This window comes from Macaca mulatta, chromosome 19 (assembly GCF_049350105.2).
Source record: "Macaca mulatta isolate MMU2019108-1 chromosome 19, T2T-MMU8v2.0, whole genome shotgun sequence".
NCBI lineage: Eukaryota > Metazoa > Chordata > Mammalia > Primates > Cercopithecidae > Macaca > Macaca mulatta.
In genome coordinates, this window is record NC_133424.1 from 70,626,241 (window position 1) to 70,646,773 (window position 20,533).

Genomic DNA, 20,533 nt, shown 5'->3' on the forward strand with positions numbered 1-20,533 from the left:
TTGAGACCATCCTAGCCAACATGGTGAAACCCCGCCTCTACTAAAAATACAAAAATTAGCCAGGTGTGGTGGTACGCGCCTGTAATCCCAGCTACTCGGGAGGCCGAGGCAGAAGAATCGCTTGAACCCGGGAGGCAGAGGTTGCAGTGAGCCGAGATCGTGCCACTGCACTCCAGCCTGGCAACAGAGCACGACCATCTCCAAAAAAAAAAGAAAAAGAAAAAAGGAAAAAGAGGCTGGGTGCGCTGGCTCACACCTGTAATCTCAGCACTTTCGGAGGCTGAGGCGGGCAGATCACTTGAGATCAGGAGTTCAAGACCAGCCTGGCCAATGTGGTGAAACCCTGTCTTTACTAGAAATACAAAAAATTAGCCAGGTGTGGTGGCGTGTGCCTGTAATCCTAAGTACTCAGGAGGCTGAGGCAGGAGAATGGCGTGAACCCGGGAGGCGGAGGTTGTAGTGAGCTGAGATCGCACGTCTGCACTCCATCCTGGGCAACAGAGCAAGACTCTGTCTCAAAAAAAGAGAAATGCCTAGAAATAAATATGAAAAGACTAAGTGGAGAAACCAAAACTCTACTGAGGGTCATAAAACAGACCAGACCGAAGGCAGAGACACAGTCATCCAAAGCAGAAGTCGCTAATCATTCAAGCCTGTTTGCATTTGTCCCTTCTTGCTTGTCCCCTGAATGCTACCAAGGGGGACCTAGACAGGAAGACTTGGGCAGGTTCGGAACCTGAAACGTCTGTGAATAAAGTGTGAAGACAGAGCATGTGAGGAGAGACTCGGCTGGGTCCCCCAGTGGCCAACGACCTCCACACCTTTTCCCCACTTCCGCCGCCCAGCCCAGGAAACCAAGGGACCACAGACAGGCCACGGTGGGGAGACACAGAAGGCAGGAGGCATACAGGGCCTCCACTCTGCCTAACCTCATGAGTGGTGGCCCCCTACATTGGTGCAACGTTGAATGAAGCAACCCTCTCTATATCAGACTCCAAACCCAGAACCAGGACACACGGTCTGTGTGAGTTTCCTCTGGCTGCTGTAACAAATTACCACAAACATAGTGGCTTAAAACCATATACATTTATCTTACAGTTCTGGAGGTCAGAAGTCCAAAGTGGGTCTCATGGGGCTAAACTAAAGATGACAGCAGGGCTACATACATGCCTTCTGGAGGCTCTAGGGAAGAATCTGTTTCCTTGACTTTCCCAGTTTTTTTTTTTTTTTTTTTTTTTTTTTTTGAGACAGAATCTCGCTCTGTCGCCCAGGCTGGAGTGCAGTGGCGCCATCTCGGCTCACTGCAAGCTCCGCCTCCCGGGTTCACACCATTCTCCTGCCTCAGCCTCCCGAGTAGCTGGGACTACAGGCGCCCGCCACCTCGCCCAGCTAGTTTTTTCTATTTTTTTTAGTAGAGACGGGGTTTCACCGTGTTAGCCAGGATGGTCTCGATCTCCTGACCTCGTGATCCGCCCGTCTCCGTCTCCCAAAGTGCTGGGATTACAGGCTTGAGCCACCGCGCCCGGCCCTACTTTCCCAGTTTCTAGCAGCTGTCTGCAACCCATTGGCTCATGGTCTTCTACTTGATCTTAGCCAAAAGACCAAGAAGCATGCTCCCTGTACTATCCTCAAAGCCAGCAACAGGCCAGGTGCGGTGGTTCACGCCTGTAATCTCAGCATTTTGGGAGGCCAAGGCAAGAGGATTGCTTGAAGCCACGAGTTCAAGACCAGCCTGGGCAACATGGTGAGAGACCCTAACTCTACAAAAATAATAAAATATTAGCCAGGTGTTGCAGCACAGGCCTGCAGTGCCAGCTACTCAGAAGGGTGAGGTGGGAGGATCACCTGAGCCCAGGAGATCAGGCCGCAGTGAGCTATGATCACACCACTGCACTTCAGCCTGGGTGAGACCTTGTCTCAAAAAAAAAAGCCAGCCATGCCAGGCCAAGTCCTTTCTCATGCTGTCATCTCTCTGGTTCTTCCTCTTCTGCCTCCCTCTTCCACTTATAAGGCCCGTTGTGATTATGTTGGATCCATCCAGATAATCAACAGCAGCTTCCCCATCTAAGGGTCAGCTGATTATCAGCCTTAATTCTCCTTTGCCATGGAAGCTAAAATATTCACAGGTTCCAGGGATTAGGACCTGGACACATCTGGGGTCATTATTCTGTTAAGCACACAACTCAACTGGCTTTCTGCCCAGCTCTGGGAGAGAGGACATTGAAGGGTCTGGGGTATGGGATTTGGACCAGCAAATGTCCACTTTCCAGCATCTCAGTGCATTAAAGCAGTTCCCTTATTTGACTAGAGAGCAGACACTCAATGCAGTGAGCCAACATCGTCCCACTGCACTCCAGCCTGGGCAACAAGAGCAAGACTCCATCTCAAAAAAAAAAAAAAAAAAAAAAGGAATAAAGTGTGTGTCACCTGCCCCAGCACATCCACTCCACAATAGTCGAGTATGGGGTAGGACTCTGCCTGCTCATTTCACCCCAGGAGGCCAACCCTCCCGGATAGCCCAGGATATTTTTTGGGGAAAAAAAAGGTGTTTTTCCATCTCCCCAAGATCCTCTTGAGTTCAACTAGACATTTCCTATATAAATGTTTTGTTCTGCCTCTTCATTTTGAAGGGTGGCCTTTTCTCCCTTCCGCACCACCCCTGCTCCTTCCCAGTCTGCCCCTGGCCTCCAGTCCTGGGGATCAGTTGAGGTAGGTTCCTGGTGTTCCATCCCCTCCCCCTTTCTTTCTGTCAGTTGTCACTCCTGCTGAATGTATTGCTTTTCAATACTGTACTGAAGGTTTTTTAAATAAAATTGTTTGGAAAGTAAAAGAGAAAAGGAATAAAGTGTGTGGTACATTGAATAAACAACACTTCATACATCTGTAGGCTAGTGGGGGAGTAAGAAAAAGTTTTAATTTTTTTTTTTTTTTTTTTTGCAACAGAGTCTCACTCAGTCGCCCAGGCTGGAGTGCAATCTTAGCTCACTGCAAGCTCCGCCTCCCAGATTCACACCATTCTCCTGCTCAGCCTCTTGAGTAGCAGGGACTACAAGCGCCCACCACTACGCCCGGCTAATTTTTTTGTTTGTTTGTTTGTTTGTTTTTTTTTTGAGACGGAGTCTCGCTCTGTCGCCCAGGCTGGAGTGCAGTGGCCGGATCTCAGCTCACTGCAAGCTCCGCCTCCCGGGTTCACGCCATTCTCCTGCCTCAGCCTCCCAAGTAGCTGGGACTACAGGCGCCTGCCACCTCGCCCGGCTAGTTTTTTGTATTTTTTTAGTAGAGACGGGGTTTCACCTGTTAGCCAGGATGGTCTCGATCTCCCGACCTCGTGATCCGCCCGTCTCGGCCTCCCAAAGTGCTGGGATTACAGGCTTGAGCCACCGCGCCCGGCCACGCCCGGCTAATTTTTTTGTATTTTTAGTAGAGAGGGGGTTTCACCGTGTTAACCAGGATGGTCTCAATCTCCTGACCTCGTGATCCGCCCACCTGGGCCTCCCAGAGTGCTGGGATTACAGGCGTGAGCCACCGTGCCTGGCCTAAACTTTTTATTTATTTTAGAGACAGGGTCCTACCTGTTGCCCAGGCTGGATGGAATGCAGCAGCACAATAATAGCTCACTGTTACCTCAAACTCCTGGGCTTAAGCCGTCCTCCTGCCTCAGCCTGCCAAGTAGCTAGGAATAAAGGTTCATAATACCACTCCTGGCTAATGTTTTCACTTTTTAATTTTTCTTCTAGAGACATGGTCTCACTATGTTGCCTAGGCTGATCTTGAACTCCTAGGCTCAAGTGATCCTCCCACCCTGGCCTCCCAAAATGCTAGGATTACAAGCATGAGCCACTGCACCCAGCCAACAATTATTATTATATTATTATTTAAATTTATTTATATTTTATTTATTTATTTATTTTTTGAGATGGAGTCTCGCTCTGTTGCCAGGCTGGAGTGCAGTGGCACAATCTCAGCTCACTGCAACCTCCGCCTCCCAGGCTCAAGTGATTCTTCTGCCTCAGCCTCCTGAGTAGCTGGGACTACAGGCGCCCACTACCACGCCCAGCTAATTTTTTGTATTTTTAGTAGAGATAGGGTTTCACCATGTTGGCCAGGCTGGTCTCAAACTCCTAACCTCATGATCCACTCACTTCAGCTTCCCAAAGTGCTCGGATTACAGGCGTGAGTCACTGCACCCAGTCTCAAAAATAATAATAATAATTATTATTATTATCATTAGAGACAGAGTCTCGGCTCTGTTGCCTAAACTGGAGTGCAGTGGCACGATCTTGGCTTACTGCAACCTCCACCTCCCAAGTTCATGCGATTCTTTGCTTCAGCCTCCCGAGTAGCTGGGATTACAGGTGCACACCACCATGCCCAGCTAATCAAATATTATTATTATTATTTTTTTTTTTTTTTTTTTTTGAGACGGAGTCTCGCTCTGCCGCCCAGGCTGGAGTGCAGTGGCCGGATCTCAGCTCACTGCAAGCTCCGCCTCCCGGGTTCACGCCATTCTCCTGCCTCAGCCTCCCGAGTAGCTGGGACTACAGGCGCCCGCCACCTCGCCCGGCTAGTTTTTTGTATTTTTAAAGTAGAAACGGGGTTTCACGGTGTCAGCCAGGATGGTCTCGATCTCCTGACCTCGTGATCCGCCCGTCTCGGCCTCCCAAAGTGCTGGGATTACAGGCTTGAGCCACCGCGCCCCGCCTCAAATATTATTTTTAATCCTGGCAAATGTAATAGCAAAAACCATGAATGCCCCAAGCTAGCTAGGGTTTAGGGAGGCATGGATTTGTATAAAGTACTAGTGAACTTGTAAAGCTGAGGATCCACAGTGAGCTCTTTTTATAACATCCACACCCTCTGACCCCACACCTGCAACAATGGGGTTGGCAAGTAACTCATGGTGAAAGCACCTCTCTTGGCTGGGGCTTCCTTGACAATGGTGGGAGCAACACAACAACTCATCCCATGAGATGTGGTGAAGATGAGACGAGCTGTCAGTTAAGAGGTATCAGCTCTAGGCCAGGCTCGATGGCTCACGCTTGCAATCCCAGTACTTTGGGAGGCCGAGGTGGGTGGATCACGAGGTCGCGAGGTCAGGAGATCAAGACCATCCTGGCTAACACAGTGAAACCCCGTCTCTACTAAAAATACAAAAACTTGGCCGGGCGCGGTGGCTCAAGCCTGTAATCCCAGCACTTTGGGAGGCTGAGACGGGTGGATCACGAGGTCAGGAGATCGAGACCATCCTGGCTAACACGCTGAAACCCTGTCTCTACTAAAAAATACAAAAAACTAGCCGGGCGAGGTGGTGGGCGCCTGTAGTCCCAGCTACTCGGGAGGCTGAGGCAAGAGAATGGCGTGAACCTCGGAGGCGGAGCTTGCAGTGAGCTGAGATGCGACCACTGCACTCCAGCCTGTGCAACAGAGCCAGACTCCGTGTCAAAAAAATAATAAATAAAAAAATAAAAAAACTTAACTGGGTGTGGTGGTGGGCACCTGTAGTCCCAGCTACTCGGGAGTCTGTGGCAAGAGAATGGCGTGAACCCGGGAGGCGGAGCTTGCAGTGAGCCGAGATCATGCCACTGCACTCCAGCCTGGGCGACAGAGCGAGACTCCGTCTCAAAAAAAAAAAAAAAAAAAAAGTCAGCTCTAGCCTGGCCCCAGGGGAGTCCACGAGGGTTATTCTTCTTAACAAGGACGTGAGGGGCCGGGCGCGGTGGCTCAAGCCTGTAATCCCAGCACTTTGGGAGGCCGAGACGGGCGGATCACGAGGTCAGGAGATTGAGACCATCCTGGCTAACACGGTGAAACCCCGTCTCTACTAAAAATACAAAAAAACTAGCCGGGCGAGGTGGCGGGCACCTGTAGTCCCAGCTGCTCGGGAGGCTGAGGCAGAATTGCGCGAACCCGGGAGGCAGAGCTTGCAGTGAGCGGAGATCTGGCCATTGCACTCCAGCCTGGGCGACAGAGCGAGACTCCGTCTCAAAAAAAAAAAAAAAAAACAAGGACGTGAGGGTTCTTAGACACAAGTTTCTTTCTATTGTTGTTAACAATCCCCTCCAATGACACTGCAAAGTGGGGTCAACATGCCTACTCTGCAGATGGAGAAACTGAGACTCTGACTGATGGCCAGAGCCAAGATGGCAATAGCAGGGACAACAGGGAACCTTTGTGGGGAACTTTCCCTGTACTTTTCCCCACAAACATCCTTCGAGGTAGGCATTTTCATTGGAGAAAACTGAGGCATGAGAAGCAGGTAGATCTAAGTAGATCTCTAGCTTGTAAGTGTCTGCCTCGCTCTCCACACTGCAAGCTCTGGGATCTACATGCCCACATTCAAATCTAACACATGTGCCCACCCTCCCCTGCATTCCCAGCATATCAAGCATTTGACAATCTGTTGACTGAGTGGATTTCTTCAGCCCACATTCCAGATGCTGGCTTTGTCTGATAGAAAACGCGTGAGATAGCCCCATGGGCCAGGGCTCCTTGAACTGGCACCAGAGGAATGCAGCATTCCTCATGAGGACACAGTCAAAACTTACCGTCGACCCACAACATGGCATACACGAGAAAAGTAGAGATACCTGGGCTCAGGTTGGCACCAGGCCATGAGCACAGTGGTATGGGAAAGCCTGAAGAACAGGGCCCAGCATGTCTCAAGGGATGATCACAAGACACAGTAGACCATGGGGCCACAGTAGGGGCGGCCAGTGCCAACCTCTGCTGCTTTGTCTGTGTACTCCAAGCTCCCTTCTAGGCTGGTCTCTGGTCCCAAAGGGTACAAGGGCCTTAACATAACAAGAACCTACTGTGTTCAGGGCAGGAGGGATGGGCCATCAAGAGAGCCCAGGCTCCAGCTGTCACATGATATTGAACCTACTGTGCATCTGGGAAGGCAAAGCTGAAGGAGCAGCAAGGGTGACCAGCCTGACCTCTGCTGCTGTGTTCACATAACCGCAGGCTCACTTCTTGGCCAGGGTCCTTCCTGAAGGAAATAAGAATGCCACCGAACTTGAGAACCTAATTTGCAACAGGAGGAGGAAGCCCAGATGGGGTCATCCCACAGGGATAGCTCAGGTCCCTGGTGGGAAGGCAGGAAGGACCCCAAAGTAAGGTCTTTGGGGCAGCAGCCCCTGCACTCCTCCAATGTTCCTTCATCCACACAGACACACAGACTTCTGTGAACACATGTGATACCAGGCCTTGGTATCCACTTGTCCCTGCCTATTGTTTCCTTAGTGCCCCGAGAGGTGGCAACGCCTGGGCCTCTGCTGCTCTGTTCACACAGCTCTAGCTCCCTTCCTGGCCAGGGTCTCTCCTGGAGCAAACAGGAGTATGAAGGAACTGAACAACCCACTGTGTGCAGGGGAGGACCAGATGGCCCGGATCCAAGTCCAGTTGTATGAAAGGGCTAGGGCTCTTCCGGGAACACGTGGGGCTCCACTGGCCACACAGGGCAGAGAAATGGCAAGTCACAACAACTATCACTTTGCAGAAGATAACTACTGTGCATAGCCACCGCCAATGACAAACAGATGCTCCTAGTGGGACCCCAACTGAAAAGGGTACTGTCTCAGCTGGAGGCTGCATGGCTGACAGCAGAGCCTCAAATGCTACCAGGAGCTCTGTGAAGCCCAGCTGCCTCACGGCCCACGTGGGGTGCTGCCTGCACCGCTCCCTTCGAAGGCTGGTTCTGTTCTCGACATGGCCCATAGCCTGATGAGGAGGCTGAGGCACGGGAGAGCACAGTATTGTGCCAAACCCCTACTGACTCCAATGGGGTGGCACCAGGTTCAAGAGGCAAAAAAAGCGACTGAGAGCCAGAAAACAAGATATAGGGTTTTACTGGCGGCTTACGTACTGGGGAGAGTCCAGGGGTGGTGGGCTGGGCAGGAGAAACACTTGCAAAAAGCATGCAGTTTATATAGCATTTTCACTTAATATCCTCCCCCGGCAACCTTCATTTAACTGAAAGCAAAAGGCCAGGATCCCCTGTACCGCCAGCGTTCCATGGGACAGGGCCAAGGACCCAGATGTTCCTCAAAAATAAGGAACGAATCTCTGAGATTCCTTAGCCAGGAACTCTGAACCACACTCAGGTGCGTCTGCCACACAGGGCCATTTTCAGGTATGCTTAAGCCATTGCCATGGGGTGTGTTTACTAAGCACGTGAGAAGGGATGGGCAAGGTCGCAGCCTGCAGCACTGCCCACGGACAGCCCTTTGCATACAGGGGTTACTGCTGTGGGGTTCCTTTTCATCACCCCAGTTCTGCTCCCAAAGTTGACCCACGGACCGGCCCGGCACCACCACAACTGTTCCAGTGTCTGTAGCCTCACCTACAGTTCCTACTGCGCCCTGAGAAGCACTTATGGCCTTTGAGCCAGAGGCTCAGCACCCACACACCCCCACCTACATCTCCACTAGACTTCGGGTAGCACGTCCAACTCCTGAGACTGTGCAGACTCCCATTTTCCAGAGGCCTCTGCTCCTGCTGCTTCTCACCTACAAAGCTTGCCCCAGGGCCTTCACACGTGCCGTTCACACTGCCAGGGACACTCCTCGCCCAGTTACTTCCTGCTTACCCTTCTAGCCTCAGTCCAGCAACCTCCAGGCTTTGTCAGATCGTGTATCCACAGCACTTCACAGAAAAATAATCCACATCCACTGGCCCAGCCACCGCCTCAGTGGCCCACTAAAGACCCGCAGATGGAATCAGTGTTCTCATCTCTCTACCTTAGAGCAGCTGCGAGGCTGGCCGGCTCCTCCCACACCCGTGGCCTTACACAGACAGGGTCATCCCACAAGGATGGCTGAGGTTCTTGGCTGGGAGAGAGGGAAGACCCTAAACTGAGGTCTTCAGGGCACTAGCCCCTGCACTCTTCCATTGCTCCTTCATCCACGCAGACATACAGACTTCTGTGAACACATTTGAGTTTATTCTGCCACTGCTACAGGGCCCACTGTCATTTCCAGCCCACTGAGGTTGAGGGTATGGCCACACTGGGATTCACGCAGGCCCAGGTTGAAAGAATGTGTTGGGGTGGGGGTGTCTGGCTTTGATCCCTGCCCCAGTGGGTTGGCCAGATAGTCAGAGCCTCCAGGTTCCCTCACACACAGCCTGGTACGTTTCTGCCGTCAGGGGCCGGAAGGACTGGGCCTGGTTGTCGAGTACAAACAGAGGGTCAACCACGATCCCCACGTTGAAGCCTTCACGCACCAGCCGGGTCTTCATCAATTTGAACGTGCTCGTGACCTCCACGGCGTCCTGCACGGCAGTGATCATGGTCCCCTCACTGTGACACCCCTCCCCCCCGGCTATGATCTTCCACCCACCTTCCCTGCCACCCTGGCCTCACCTGGATGCGGATGAAATGGGGGGTAGCGTAGGCAGGGAGCCAAGCGCGAACGTGCCGGTACAACTTCTGCCCGTCGAAAGTCTGGCCGGGGGCTAGCTGCACGGCAGCCATGCCCACTTTACCCTCACACCCTAGGGAGCAGTCTGGTCACTCTCGGCTGACCCACCTGGAGGGCCCACAGCTGACCCTCCAGCCTCGCCCAGCTCTGCTCACTGGCTGTGAGATGCGGCAAGTTTCTAAACCTCTCTGTACCCTAGCGCTTCCCCACCTGTAAAATCAGAATAACGACCCCTCCACCCACAAAGCTGTTGGAAGTTTAAAATGAGAACTCTCCGCACCTGGCACACACACGCCATACACGTTAACCTGCTGCAGGAAGTCCACCTGCGACAACACGCCCTCCACCTCGTGCGTGGACACGTTCTCGCCCTTCCATCTGCGGGGTTGGAGCAGACGCTTGTGACCACGCCCCCGGCAAGGAGCGGCCCCGCCTCTTTCCCCGCCCCGCCTGCCCCTTTTGGGGATTAGGAGGCCCGGTCAACCCCGCCCTCTCTAAAATCGAGAAGCCCCGCCTTCGCGTGGGAAGTCCGGACCCCAAGCTCCGCCCTCTTACGATAGGAAAGTCCCGCCTCTTCAGCCTGGCTCCCTCTAGGATCTGAAGGCTTCCGAGGTCCTGGCCCAGCCCCGCCCCGAGAAACCCCGCCTCGAACCGGAAGGTGTCCCCGAGGCGGTCGCGGAAGTAGAGGAAGCCTTCACGGTCCATGGCCAGTACGTCCCCGGTGTTGTAGTAAACGTCGCCCGATTGCCGCACGTTGCGCACCAGCTTCCGTTCCGACAGCTCTCGGGGGCCGCGGTAGCCCACGAAGGGTTGGTGGCTTACCACCTTGGTCAGCAGCAGCCCCGGCTCCCCTGGGGGTAGGAGCAGGAACAAGAACCCCTGGAGCCCACCAGCAAATCCCCTGCTGGAGGTTTTCTTTTTTTTTTTTTTCTTTTTTTTTTTTTGAGACGGAGTCTCGCGCTGTGTCACCCAGGCTGGAGTGCAGTGGCGCGATCTCGGCTCACTGCAAGCTCCGCCTCCCAGGTTCACGCCATTCTCCTGCCTCAGCCTCCGAGTAGCTGGGACTACAGGCGCCCGCCACCACGCCCGGCTAGTTTTTTTTTTGTATTTTTAGTAGAGACGGGGTTTCACCATGTTAGCCAGGATGGTCTTGATCTCCTGACCTCGTGATCCACCCGCCTCGGCCTCCCAAAGTGCTGGGATTACAGGCTTGAGCCACCGCGCCCGGCCTGGAGGTTTTCAACAACGGTGGACTCTTCATCATCCAGCGCCCTGCCAAGGACAGACCCAAAGAGAGACAGGGAGATCCACAGATTCAGAGACAGAGACCCTGAGAGACGGCGACGGGCGACACAGAAAAGGAGAAGTCTAGGTCAGGCGGTATCGGGGAGCCCATGAGAAACAGGGAAAGGATGACAAGGGGTGGAGACGAACAGACAAATGGCAGTGAGAATACACATGACCAGGACCTTGCAAGGCCCTGGGAGAAGACACTAACAAGGTACAGGACAAGAGACCAATGGCTGGAATGCCGTCTTCCACAGAAAGCTCAAGAGAACAAATCAGAGGGACACCCAGAGACCCAGTAAATCAGAGCGAGAGATCAAGGCAGGGGAGCTGGGCAGAGCGGAGAAGCTGAGGCAGAGGCCCCAGATGGTGGTAAGACAGGCCACTGGCTCAGGGTCCAGATGAAGGCTGCATACCCCTTTAGTGAGCACCAGTGTTAAGGTTTTGGGCAGCTCGTTCCAGCCAAAGAGAAGACTGAGGGTCGCCACCCCCACCACCCAGGAAAGGCTCCTCAACCCCCATACCTAGCCCTACAGGGATGCAGAAGCCCTGATTATCCCTCACAGGCTCCTCCGCCTCCATGTCGAACTGCACCAGCTCAAAGGGGGACAGCATCTGGGGTAGAGGGTGGGGTGTCGACATAGGTCCTGTGGGCTCAGCCTCTGTCGGGGCAGCTGCACACCAGGCACCCGCACACTCACTCGAAGAAGGCAGTTCATCTTGCCCAGGGCCCCGCGGCGCCCCACATAGTTGACTAAGCCCATGTTGCCTTCTGTGGAGCCGTAGATTTCCCAGATCCGAATGGGACCGAAGCGCTGCTGGAAGGCCTCCCACACATCAGCCCGGAGTCCATTGCCCATCGCCATGCGGACTGTATGTGTCCGGTCCTCTGGTTGCTACAGGAATGTCCCCAGAAGGGTGAGGAGGAGGTGCTTTGGGGCATGCCTTGGAACCTTTACCTAGAGGGGGTGTTATCCTGGGTCCTTACCTTGGGAGTTACCTGGAAGGTGACTACCTAAGGGATCTACCTGGGTTACTTACATGAGAGTAGTTACTGGAGTCTTTTCAAATAGAGGGTTACCTGCAGGGGTGACCTGAGAGCTTTGCCTAGGGGACGTTACCAGAGATGACTGGAGGCCTCATCTGGGGTCTCACCTAAGAGTAGTTACCTAGAACTTTAATTTCATGGAGATTTAATTTTAATTAATTAATTTTTTTTTTTTTGAGACGGAGTCTCGCTCTGTCGCTCAGGCTGGAGTGCAGTGGCATGATCTCAGCTCACTGCAAGCTCCGCCTCCCGGGTTTACGCCATTCTCCTGCCTCAGCCTCCCGAGTAGCTGGGACTACAGGCTCCCGCCACCTCGCCCGGCTATTTTTTTTGTATTTTTTAGTAGAGATGGGGTTTCACTGTATTAGCCAGGATAGTCTCGATCTCCTGACCTCGTGATCTGCCCATCTCGGCCTCCCAAAGTGCTGGGATTACAGGCTTGAGCCACCGTGCCCAGTCGAATTAATTAATTTTTAATGGAAATTCTCACGATAGGTGTAGGGGCTATTATTACTGTTTCCCAAATGAGGACACTGAGGCTCAAGGTAGCACAGCTATCAGAGAAACCACTGTTGGAAGCCTTGTCTGGAACTCCTTGTCTGGGTTCTTGCCTGAGGTGGATTATCTGAGGGACTTGCTTGAGTTCAGTACCTGAATCTTTACCTGAGATATCATCTGAGATTTCATACTTGGGTGTTCACCATGGAGCCCTAATCTTAGAGCCTCACCTGGGGCATGTTACACAAGTACCGCAGGAGCTCGCCCACATACAGGATCACTGTCACACCATGCTGCCGACAGTCATCCCAGAAGCAGGAAGCAGAGAACTTGGGGGCCAGAACACAGGTGGCTCCTGGGCGATGAGAGGGGACGGTGTTTCAGGTCATGCTTCCAAGTTGTTGTAAGAAGCTGCTTTTAGCACCTGTGTTCACCCACCCCCACACCCTGAAATACAAGACAATACTAAGTTCATCTTTGTGTCCTTGGCCCAGCCAGGACTGCTGTCATTAGAAGAGCATAGGCAGGCCTGGGTTCAAATGCTGTCTCCAGGATGCCTGGAAAGCTCCGTGCCTGGTATAAAGTGATCAATGCTAAATAAGGGCTGCAAATATTAATTAATTAATTAATTAATTTTTTTTTTTTTTTTTGAGATAGAGTCTCGCTCTGTTGCCCAGGCTGGAGTGCAGTGGTGCAATCTCGGCTTACTGCAACCTCTGCCTCCCAGGTTCAAGCGATTCTCCTGCCTCAGCCTTCTGAGTAGCTGGGATTACAGGCACCCGCCACCACGGCTGGCTAATTTTTGTATTTTTTTAGTAGAGACGGGGTTTCACCATGTTGCCCAGGTTGGTCGTGAACTCCTGACCTTTCAGGTGATCCACCTGCCTCAGCCTCCCAAAGTGCTGGGATTACAGGTGTGAGCCACCACACCCGGCCACTTTTTTAATTTTTTTTTTTTTTTTTTTTGAGACGGAGTCTTGCTGTGTCCCCCAGGCTGGAGTGCAGTGGCGCGATCTCGGCTCACTGCAAGCTCCGCCTCCTGGGTTCACGCCATTCTCCTGCCTCAGCCTCCTGAGTAGCTGGGACTACAGGCGCCCGCCACCTCGCCCGGCTAGTTTTTTGTATTTTTAGTAGAGACGGGGTTTCACCGTGTTAGCCAGGATGGTCTCTATCTCCTGACCTTGTGATCCGCCCGCCTCAGCCTCCCAAAGTGCTGGGATTACAGGCTTGAGCCACCGCGCCCGGCCCACTTTTTTAATTTTTATTTTTACTTGTCACTGACTCAAAGCTCAAATCACTCTTGATTGTGATAAATGAATGCCCAGCTAAGCAGATGGGTGGGCAGGTGGATGGATATGGTAGATGAATGGAAAGATGAATGGATGGACAGTTACAGTAGTGAGTGAACAGATGGATGGATGGACAGTTAGAGTAGTAAGTAGATGGAGGGGTGGGTGGAAAGTTAGAGTAGTGAGTGAGTAGATGGATGGGTGGACAGAGTAGTGAGTGAATAGATGGATGGACAGTTAGAGTAGTGAGTGAGTAGATGAATGGATGGACAGTTAGAGTAGTGAGTGAGTAGATGGATGGATGGACAGTTAGAGTAGTGAGTGAGTAGATGGATGGATGGACAGTTAGAGTAGTGAGTGAGTAGATGGATGGATGGACAGAGTAGTGAGTCAGTAGATGGATGGATGGACAGTTGGAGTAGTGAGTCAGTAGATGGATGGGTGGGTGGTGACATGCAGAGGCAGGGGGTGGAAAGATGGATAAGTGTAAGGATGGATAGATGGGTGGGTGGGTGGATGAATGGATGAGTGAAGAAGTAGGTGAGTAGGTGGATGGGTGGGTTGGTGGATGTATGTATGGATGTATTGATGTATGGACACATGGATTAATAAGATACAGGGGGCTGGGCACGGTGGCTCATGCCTGTAATCCCAACACTTTGGGAGGCTGAGGGGGGTGGATCACCTGAAAGATCAGGAGTTTGACACCAGCCTAGCCAACATGGTGAAACCCCATCTCTACCAAAAAATGCAAAAATTAGCCAGGCGTGGTGGTGCACACCTGTAGTCCCAGCTACTTGGGAGGCTGAGATAGGAGAATCGCTTGAACCCAGGAGGGGGAGAGTGTAGTGAGCCGAGCTTGCACCACTGCACTCCAGCCTGGGTGACAGAGTAAGACTCTGTCTCAAAAAAAAAAAAAAGAAGCTGAATCTAACAACACCTCTAGAGAAAGTTTCCAATTTAACAAGAAATGCAGACGAAAGGGGAACAGAGACCTACAAGCAAATACAATGGGGAGACTGTTTAATTATATATTTAAAAAAACAAAAAAAAAAACACCCAGCCAATTGGCTGGGCACAGCGGCTTACACCTGTAATCTCAGCACTTTAGGAGGCCAACGTGGTCGGATCACTTGAGGCCAGAAGTTCAAGACCAGACTGGCCAACAGGGCAAAACCCTGTCTTTACTAAAAATACAAAAAAATTAGCTGGGCATGGTGGCCCACACCTGTAATCACAGCTACTCAGGAGGCTGAGGCATGAGAATCATTTGAACCCAGGAGGCAGAGGTTGCAGTGAGCCAAGATCATACCACTGCACTCCAGCCTGGGTGACAAAGCAAGACCCTGTCTCTAAAAACAAAACCAAATCAAAACAGCCCATTGGAGAAATCTGAACATAGTTGACATCATATAATATTAAGGGGTTACTATTAATGTTGATAGGTGTGATAATTTGGTTACAGTTTCTTAAGTGCTTATATATTAGAGATATGTACTGCAATATTTACAAGCATAAAGATAGTGTCAAGGATTTGCTCTGATCTATTCTAGAAAGAAATAGGGAAGTGGCTGGGCACGCTGGCTCCCACCTGTAATCCCAGCACTTTGGGAGGCTGAGGCGGGTGGATCACCTGAGGTCAGGAGTTCGAGACCAGCCTGGCCAACATGGAGAAACCTCGTCTCTACTAAAAATACAAACATTAGCCGGGTGTGGTGGCAAGTGTCTGTAATCCCAGCTACTCACGAGACTCAGCCTCAGCATAGAATTGCTTGAACCCGGGAGGCAGAGGTTGTGGTGAGCTGAGCTCGCACCAGTACACTCCAGCCTGGGCAACAGAGTGAGACTCCGTCTCAAGAAAAAAAAAAAAAAATTATTGAGGCTGGGCGAAGATACATGAGATGTCATCAAACTATTTTCGCTTTTTTTTTTTTTGCAAGGAGTTTCACTCTTTTCGCAACCCCCGCCTCCCAGGTTCAAGCCATTCTCCTGCCTCCGCCTCCCGGGTTCACGCCATTCTCCTGCCTCCGCCTCCCGGGTTCACGCCATTCTCCTGCCTCCGCCTCCCGGGTTCACGCCATTCTCCTGCCTCCGCCTCATGGGTTCAAGCGATTCTCCTGCCTCAGCCTCCCTAGTAGCTGGAAGTACAGGCACCCGCCACCACGCCCGGCTACTTTTGTATTTTCAGTATCACTAAATTCTTTGCCTAGCAAGGAATATTAATATTAAGACCCTGGGAAAGGAATTCATTCCTGGGGGGAGGTTTATAAACGGCCACTCTGGGAGTGTCTGTCCTGTGCAGTTGAGATAAGGGCTGAGCTACGCCCTGGTCTCCTGCAGGACCCTCAGGCTTACTAGGGTGGGGAAAAATCCCGCCCTGGTACATGTGAGGTCAGACCGTTCTCTGCTCTCGAACTGTTTTCTCTTGTTTAAGATGTTTATCAAGACAATGCATGCACCGCTGAACATAGATTCTTATCAGTAGTTCTGTTTTGCCCTTTGCCTTGTGATCTTTGTTGGACCTTTATCAGTAGTTCTGCTTTTTGCCCTTTGAAACATGTGATCTTTGTACCTACTCCCTGTTCTTGCACCCCCTCCCCTTTTGAAATCCTTAATAAAACTTGCTGGCTTTGAGGCTCAGGTGGGCATCACGGTCCTACCGATGTGATGTCACCCCTGGTGGCCCAGCTGTAAAATTCCTCTCTTTGTACTCTTTCTCCTTATTTCTCAGCTGGCTGACGCTTATGGAAAATAGAACCTATGTTGAAATACGGGGGGCGGGTTCCCCTGATGCCATCATGCCTGGCTTTTTTTTTTTTTTTTAAGACAGAGTCTCGCTCTGTCACCTAGGCTGGAGTGCAGTGGCCGGATCTCAGCTCACTGCAAGCTCCGCCTCCCAGGTTCACGCCATTCTCCAGCCTCAGCCTCCCGAGTAGCTGGGACTACAGGCGCCCGCCACCTCGCCCGGCTAGTTTTTTTTTTTTATTTCTTAGTAGAGACGGGGTTTCACCGTGTTAGCCAGGATGGTCTCGATCTCCTGACCTCGTGATCCACCCATCTCGGCCTCCCAAAGTGCTGGGATTACAGGCTTGAGCCACCACGCCCGGCTTTTTTTTTTTTCTTTTTTAAACAGAAGGCCTCTCACTATGTTGTCCAGGTTAGTGTTGAACTCCTGGGCTCAAGTGACCCTCCTGCCTTGGCACCCCAAAGTGCAGGGATTATAGGCATGAGCAACCACACCTAGCCATGATAAAAGTTTGAAAACACAAAGAGGCCGGGCGCGGTGGCTCACACCTGTAATCCCAGCACTTTGGGAGGCCGAGGCTGGTGGATCACAAGGTCAGGAGTTCAAGACCAGCCTGACCAACATGGTGAAACCTTGTCTCTAGTAAAAATACAAAAATTAGCTGGGCATGGTGGTGCATGCCTGTAATCCCAGCTACTCAGGAGGCTGAGGCAGAAGAATTGCTTGAACCCGGGAGGTGGAGGTTGCAGTTAGCTGAGATCATGCCACTGCACTCCAGCCTGGGTGATAGAGCGAGACTCTGTCTCAAAAAAAAAGAGAGAGAAAATGGCCAGGCACGGTGGCTCACACTTGTAATCTCAGCACTTTGGAAGGCCGAGGCAGGTGGATCACAAGGTCAGGAGTTCAAGACCAGCCTGGCCAAGATGGTGAAATCCCATCTCTACTAAAAATACAAAAATTAGCTGGGCATAGCGGTGGGTGCCTGTAATCCCAGCTACTCGGGAGGCTGCAGCAGGAGAATCGCTTGAACCTAGGAGGCAGAGGTTGCAGTGAGCCAAGATCGGGCCACTGCACTCCAGCCTGGCGACAAAGCAAGACTCCGTCTCAAAAATAAAAATAAAAATAAAAATTAAATTTAAAAAAAGAGAAAAAAGAACAAGCTATGGAGAAGTCCCTGTCTAGATTCTGAATCAAGAGTCCAAAGAGACAGCCCTATGGAGTGCTTGAGAGCACTCCTACTCCAGCTCCCCCTGCGGCCATGTCACAAATCTGGGCCAGCATCCCCATCATCTCCTGAGCACCCCACCTTCCCTGGATGCCTGTGACCGTCACTTATATCAGGTCTTGTCACCTCCTGACCAAAGCACAGCCATTAGGGACTGTGTGGGCATCCAGGCTTCTGTCCATGGGGCCCTGGTACTCATTGGTGGGTGTCCCTTCTCGAAAGTGAGAACGCAGGGTGCTGGGTAACCTACAGTGTCTTTTTGCCTTGACAGCCCCACCCTGACACTTACTCCAGTGGTCCTTTGATTGGAGAGATCCTCAGAAGTGGGCTTACCGAGCTCTAAGCAGCCGAGGATCCCAACGACAAGTCCCATCACGTGGTACAGAGGCAGGACCATGTAAACCACGTCATCAGCTGTGGCCCCAAATAAGGACAGCATCTTGCTCATCTGCAGTACCCTCTCATGAGTGAGGATGGCTGGCTTCGGGAGGCCTTGGGATGAAGGCGTGGCAAGGGCAGAGTGGTGAAATGACAGCACAGAGAGGGTCCTGACCAGAGGGATAGATCTCTAACAGCCAGGCCTGCATTGGGGTTTGAGGCTCTCAGAGAGCAGGCAAGTATAGGTATCTGTGGTTGGGTTCACAGGCTGAATTTGGACTGAGAGTAATATGTCAAGACCAAAGGTTTCAGTGGCTGTTTACTGGACACAGGAAGCATTCTGGCATTGACCTCTCAAATTACATTGGGGGTCAGAGTTCAGGCCAAATGTCAAAATCAAGGCTCTCACAGTGGCTCACACCTGTAATTCCATCATTTTGGGAGGCTGAGGTGGACAGATCACCTGAGGTCAGGGGTTAGAGACCAGCCTGGCCAACTTGGCAAAACCCTGTCTCTACCAAAAATGCAAAAATTAGCCAGGTGTGGTGGTGGGCACCTGTAATCTCAGCTACTCAGGAGGCTGAGGCAAGAGAATCGCTTGAACCCAGGAGGTGGAGGTTGCAGTGAGCCGAGATCACACCACTGCACTCCAGCCTAGGTGACAGAGCAAGACTCTGAGTCAAAACAAAGAAACAAACAAACAAAAAACAGCCAAACAAGCAGAAAACAAATGTCAAAATCAGATGGTAAAGTGGTTTCAGAGGTCAACACTGAGGCACAAGTCAAGTGTGGGGTCAGGTCAGCCTGAGAGTTCAGAGGCTGGTACTAATGGGCACCCTCACCAGTGGTCCCTGAGGTGTAGATGAAGAGGGCAGGGCTTCTCCAAGTGATCCCAGCACGCAGGTCAGCAGGCACTGGATGGGAGGGCGCTGCATCCAGGGCAGCCCCCAGAGCCCCCACCCCTGGTGTAGGGGAGGTATGACTGAGGTAGAAGCAGCGGATGTTCTCAGCCTGCAGCTTGGGAAGGATCTCCTCCAGGCTCTCCCGGAGGTCTGCAGGGATGGGTCAGAGGAGAAACAGAGGCAAGGCTCACCTTTGAGGTCACGAGGCGGGATCTGAGACCCAGAGATGCAGGCAGAGTTGCAGCTAGCATAGAAAAGCGTCCATGTTGTTCGGTAAAGAATCCCATCATTAGTATTTTTGGTCAAAAAGGATTGAAATAGCCATTGTGGGGAAATTAAACTCTGGTGACTTGAGAACTACTTTCTGCTCATAAGTCTTGATTATAACTGCCTGAGAAAGTGGGCAGGTGGGGACCAAGGGCCTCTGCCAGTCCCACCAGGACCCCTGTCCTACAGTCCCTTCCCTTGCTCCCTTCCATTCTCCACTGGCTCCAAGGCCCTCACCTGGGTCCACCACCAGCACCCGGGCCCCGGAGCTCAGCACAGAGTGCACCAGGGGCATCCCCCGGATATGCGGGTTGATCCAGGCTGTTGGGCAGCCCAGCTTGGCCAGCCCCAGCCACAGACACAGGGCTGGAACGGCCTGGGAAGCCAGCACCAGGAGGGCGGCAGGCTCCCCAGCACACAGGCTCGCACGGCCACCCATCTCAGCCTTCAGGGCCCATGCCGCCTGGCAGGCCCGGGCATCCAGCTCGCCAAGGGTGACTGAGCCAACCCCGGGCCCCGTCCACACCAAGACTGCCCTGCCAGACTGAGCTCGTGCTCGCCTCTCGAAGGCATCTACAAAGGTGTCAGGTGGCTGCCGGCTCAAGCATGCCCTGATCTTCAGGCCCACATGGAGGAGCTTAGCCAAGAAAACCACATCAGCCGGCAGCCAGCGTAGCCCTGGGGGCGGCCGTGCTGGCAGCAGGGTTAGTGCCAGGGCTGCAGCTGCCAGGCTCAGCCCATGGGGCACCCAGGGGCTGAGCCAGGGCCGTGCTAACATGGCCAGCCCAAGTAGCACGAAGCATGTGGGATCCCCTAGGAGCCAGCGCAGGGTCAAGGCCACAGCCACTGGCCACACTGGCTGTCCTAGGCCCCAGAGCAGGAGCAGCAGCAGCAGCAGCAAGGCCAACCGTCGCCTGACACCCATGGTACCAGCTCCTCCCTAGGAGCAGCAGCTGTGGAATATTGAGGCTCACCTCTGGCCCCTCAGAGTAGCCCAATGGCTCCTCCCCAGGGGTGGCGGCCCTGGCACTGCTGACAGTGGCTGGTCCTCTCTCCAGGACTTTGCCCCCAGCCCTTCTCCTCTACATGTTTGTTTGCTCTGACTGGTCTTGTGTGTGGCTCCAGCCCCTCTCTGCCTATTTGCCACCCCTATCAGCCCCCTCCTTTGCCAGGTCTGACCCCTTTCCATCATTGGCCTCTGGGTTCCCAGGTCTCTGCCCCTTGGGCACCACCACTATCCTCCTTCCTGCTGTCCTGCTTGCCCCATCCACCCTCCGGGGCTGGCGTCTAACTCCCTTGCCTCCCCTCCCATCCCTGCTGTGTATCAGGCACTCAGAGCACAGAAATCCCTGCCCTTGGGAACACTCCAATCAGGCCAAAGAGAAAAGCAACAGGACAGCAAGGTGGACCTCACTGGGAGGTCCTCCTGTGACACCCACTTAAACCCTGGTGAGAGGGCCTCAGCCAGGCTAAG

The 20,533-nt window shown here is 52.7% G+C and overlaps 1 protein-coding gene and 3 long non-coding RNA genes across 8 annotated transcripts; 2 read left to right on the plus strand and 2 right to left on the minus strand.

The window, feature by feature from the left end:
- Nucleotides 1-1,929, minus strand: LOC144337141 (uncharacterized). The gene is made up of 2 exons (XR_013409813.1): nucleotides 1,664-1,929; nucleotides 1-79 (listed from the first exon to the last, which is right to left on the minus strand). It is a non-coding gene; the product is annotated as an uncharacterized LOC144337141 (long non-coding RNA).
- Nucleotides 1,930-2,909: 980 nt separating this feature from the next.
- On the plus strand, nucleotides 2,910-9,778 carry LOC144337139 (uncharacterized). The gene is made up of 2 exons (XR_013409811.1): nucleotides 2,910-3,118; nucleotides 6,015-9,778. It is a non-coding gene; the product is annotated as an uncharacterized LOC144337139 (long non-coding RNA).
- On the minus strand, nucleotides 8,923-20,142 carry SLC27A5 (solute carrier family 27 member 5). Of its 4 annotated transcripts, none has more exons than XR_013409760.1 (10): nucleotides 19,297-20,142; nucleotides 18,733-18,942; nucleotides 17,846-18,004; nucleotides 12,483-12,607; nucleotides 11,408-11,602; nucleotides 11,231-11,321; nucleotides 9,975-10,270; nucleotides 9,700-9,797; nucleotides 9,362-9,492; nucleotides 8,923-9,270 (listed from the first exon to the last, which is right to left on the minus strand). XR_013409760.1 is itself a non-coding variant. In XM_015124997.3 (10 exons), exons 1-10 carry the CDS (start codon nucleotides 19,982-19,984, stop codon nucleotides 9,094-9,096), a joined length of 2,073 nt encoding a protein of 690 aa, XP_014980483.3. In that variant the 5' UTR covers nucleotides 19,985-20,142; the 3' UTR covers nucleotides 8,923-9,093. The 4 variants fall into 4 exon arrangements, 3 of the variants coding, with proteins under 3 accessions (XP_014980483.3, XP_077836281.1, XP_077836282.1); XM_015124997.3 differs by having other exon boundaries at nucleotides 10,072-10,270; XM_077980155.1 differs by having other exon boundaries at nucleotides 10,072-10,270; nucleotides 19,549-20,024.
- On the plus strand, nucleotides 10,441-19,152 carry LOC106994872 (uncharacterized). 2 transcript variants are annotated; one of them, XR_001441561.3, is made up of 2 exons: nucleotides 10,441-11,624; nucleotides 17,784-19,152. It is a non-coding gene; the product is annotated as an uncharacterized LOC106994872 (long non-coding RNA). The 2 variants fall into 2 exon arrangements; XR_013409785.1 differs by lacking the exon at nucleotides 17,784-19,152 and adding an exon at nucleotides 15,516-16,242 and having other exon boundaries at nucleotides 10,465-11,624.
- Nucleotides 20,143-20,533: the final 391 nt, after the last annotated feature.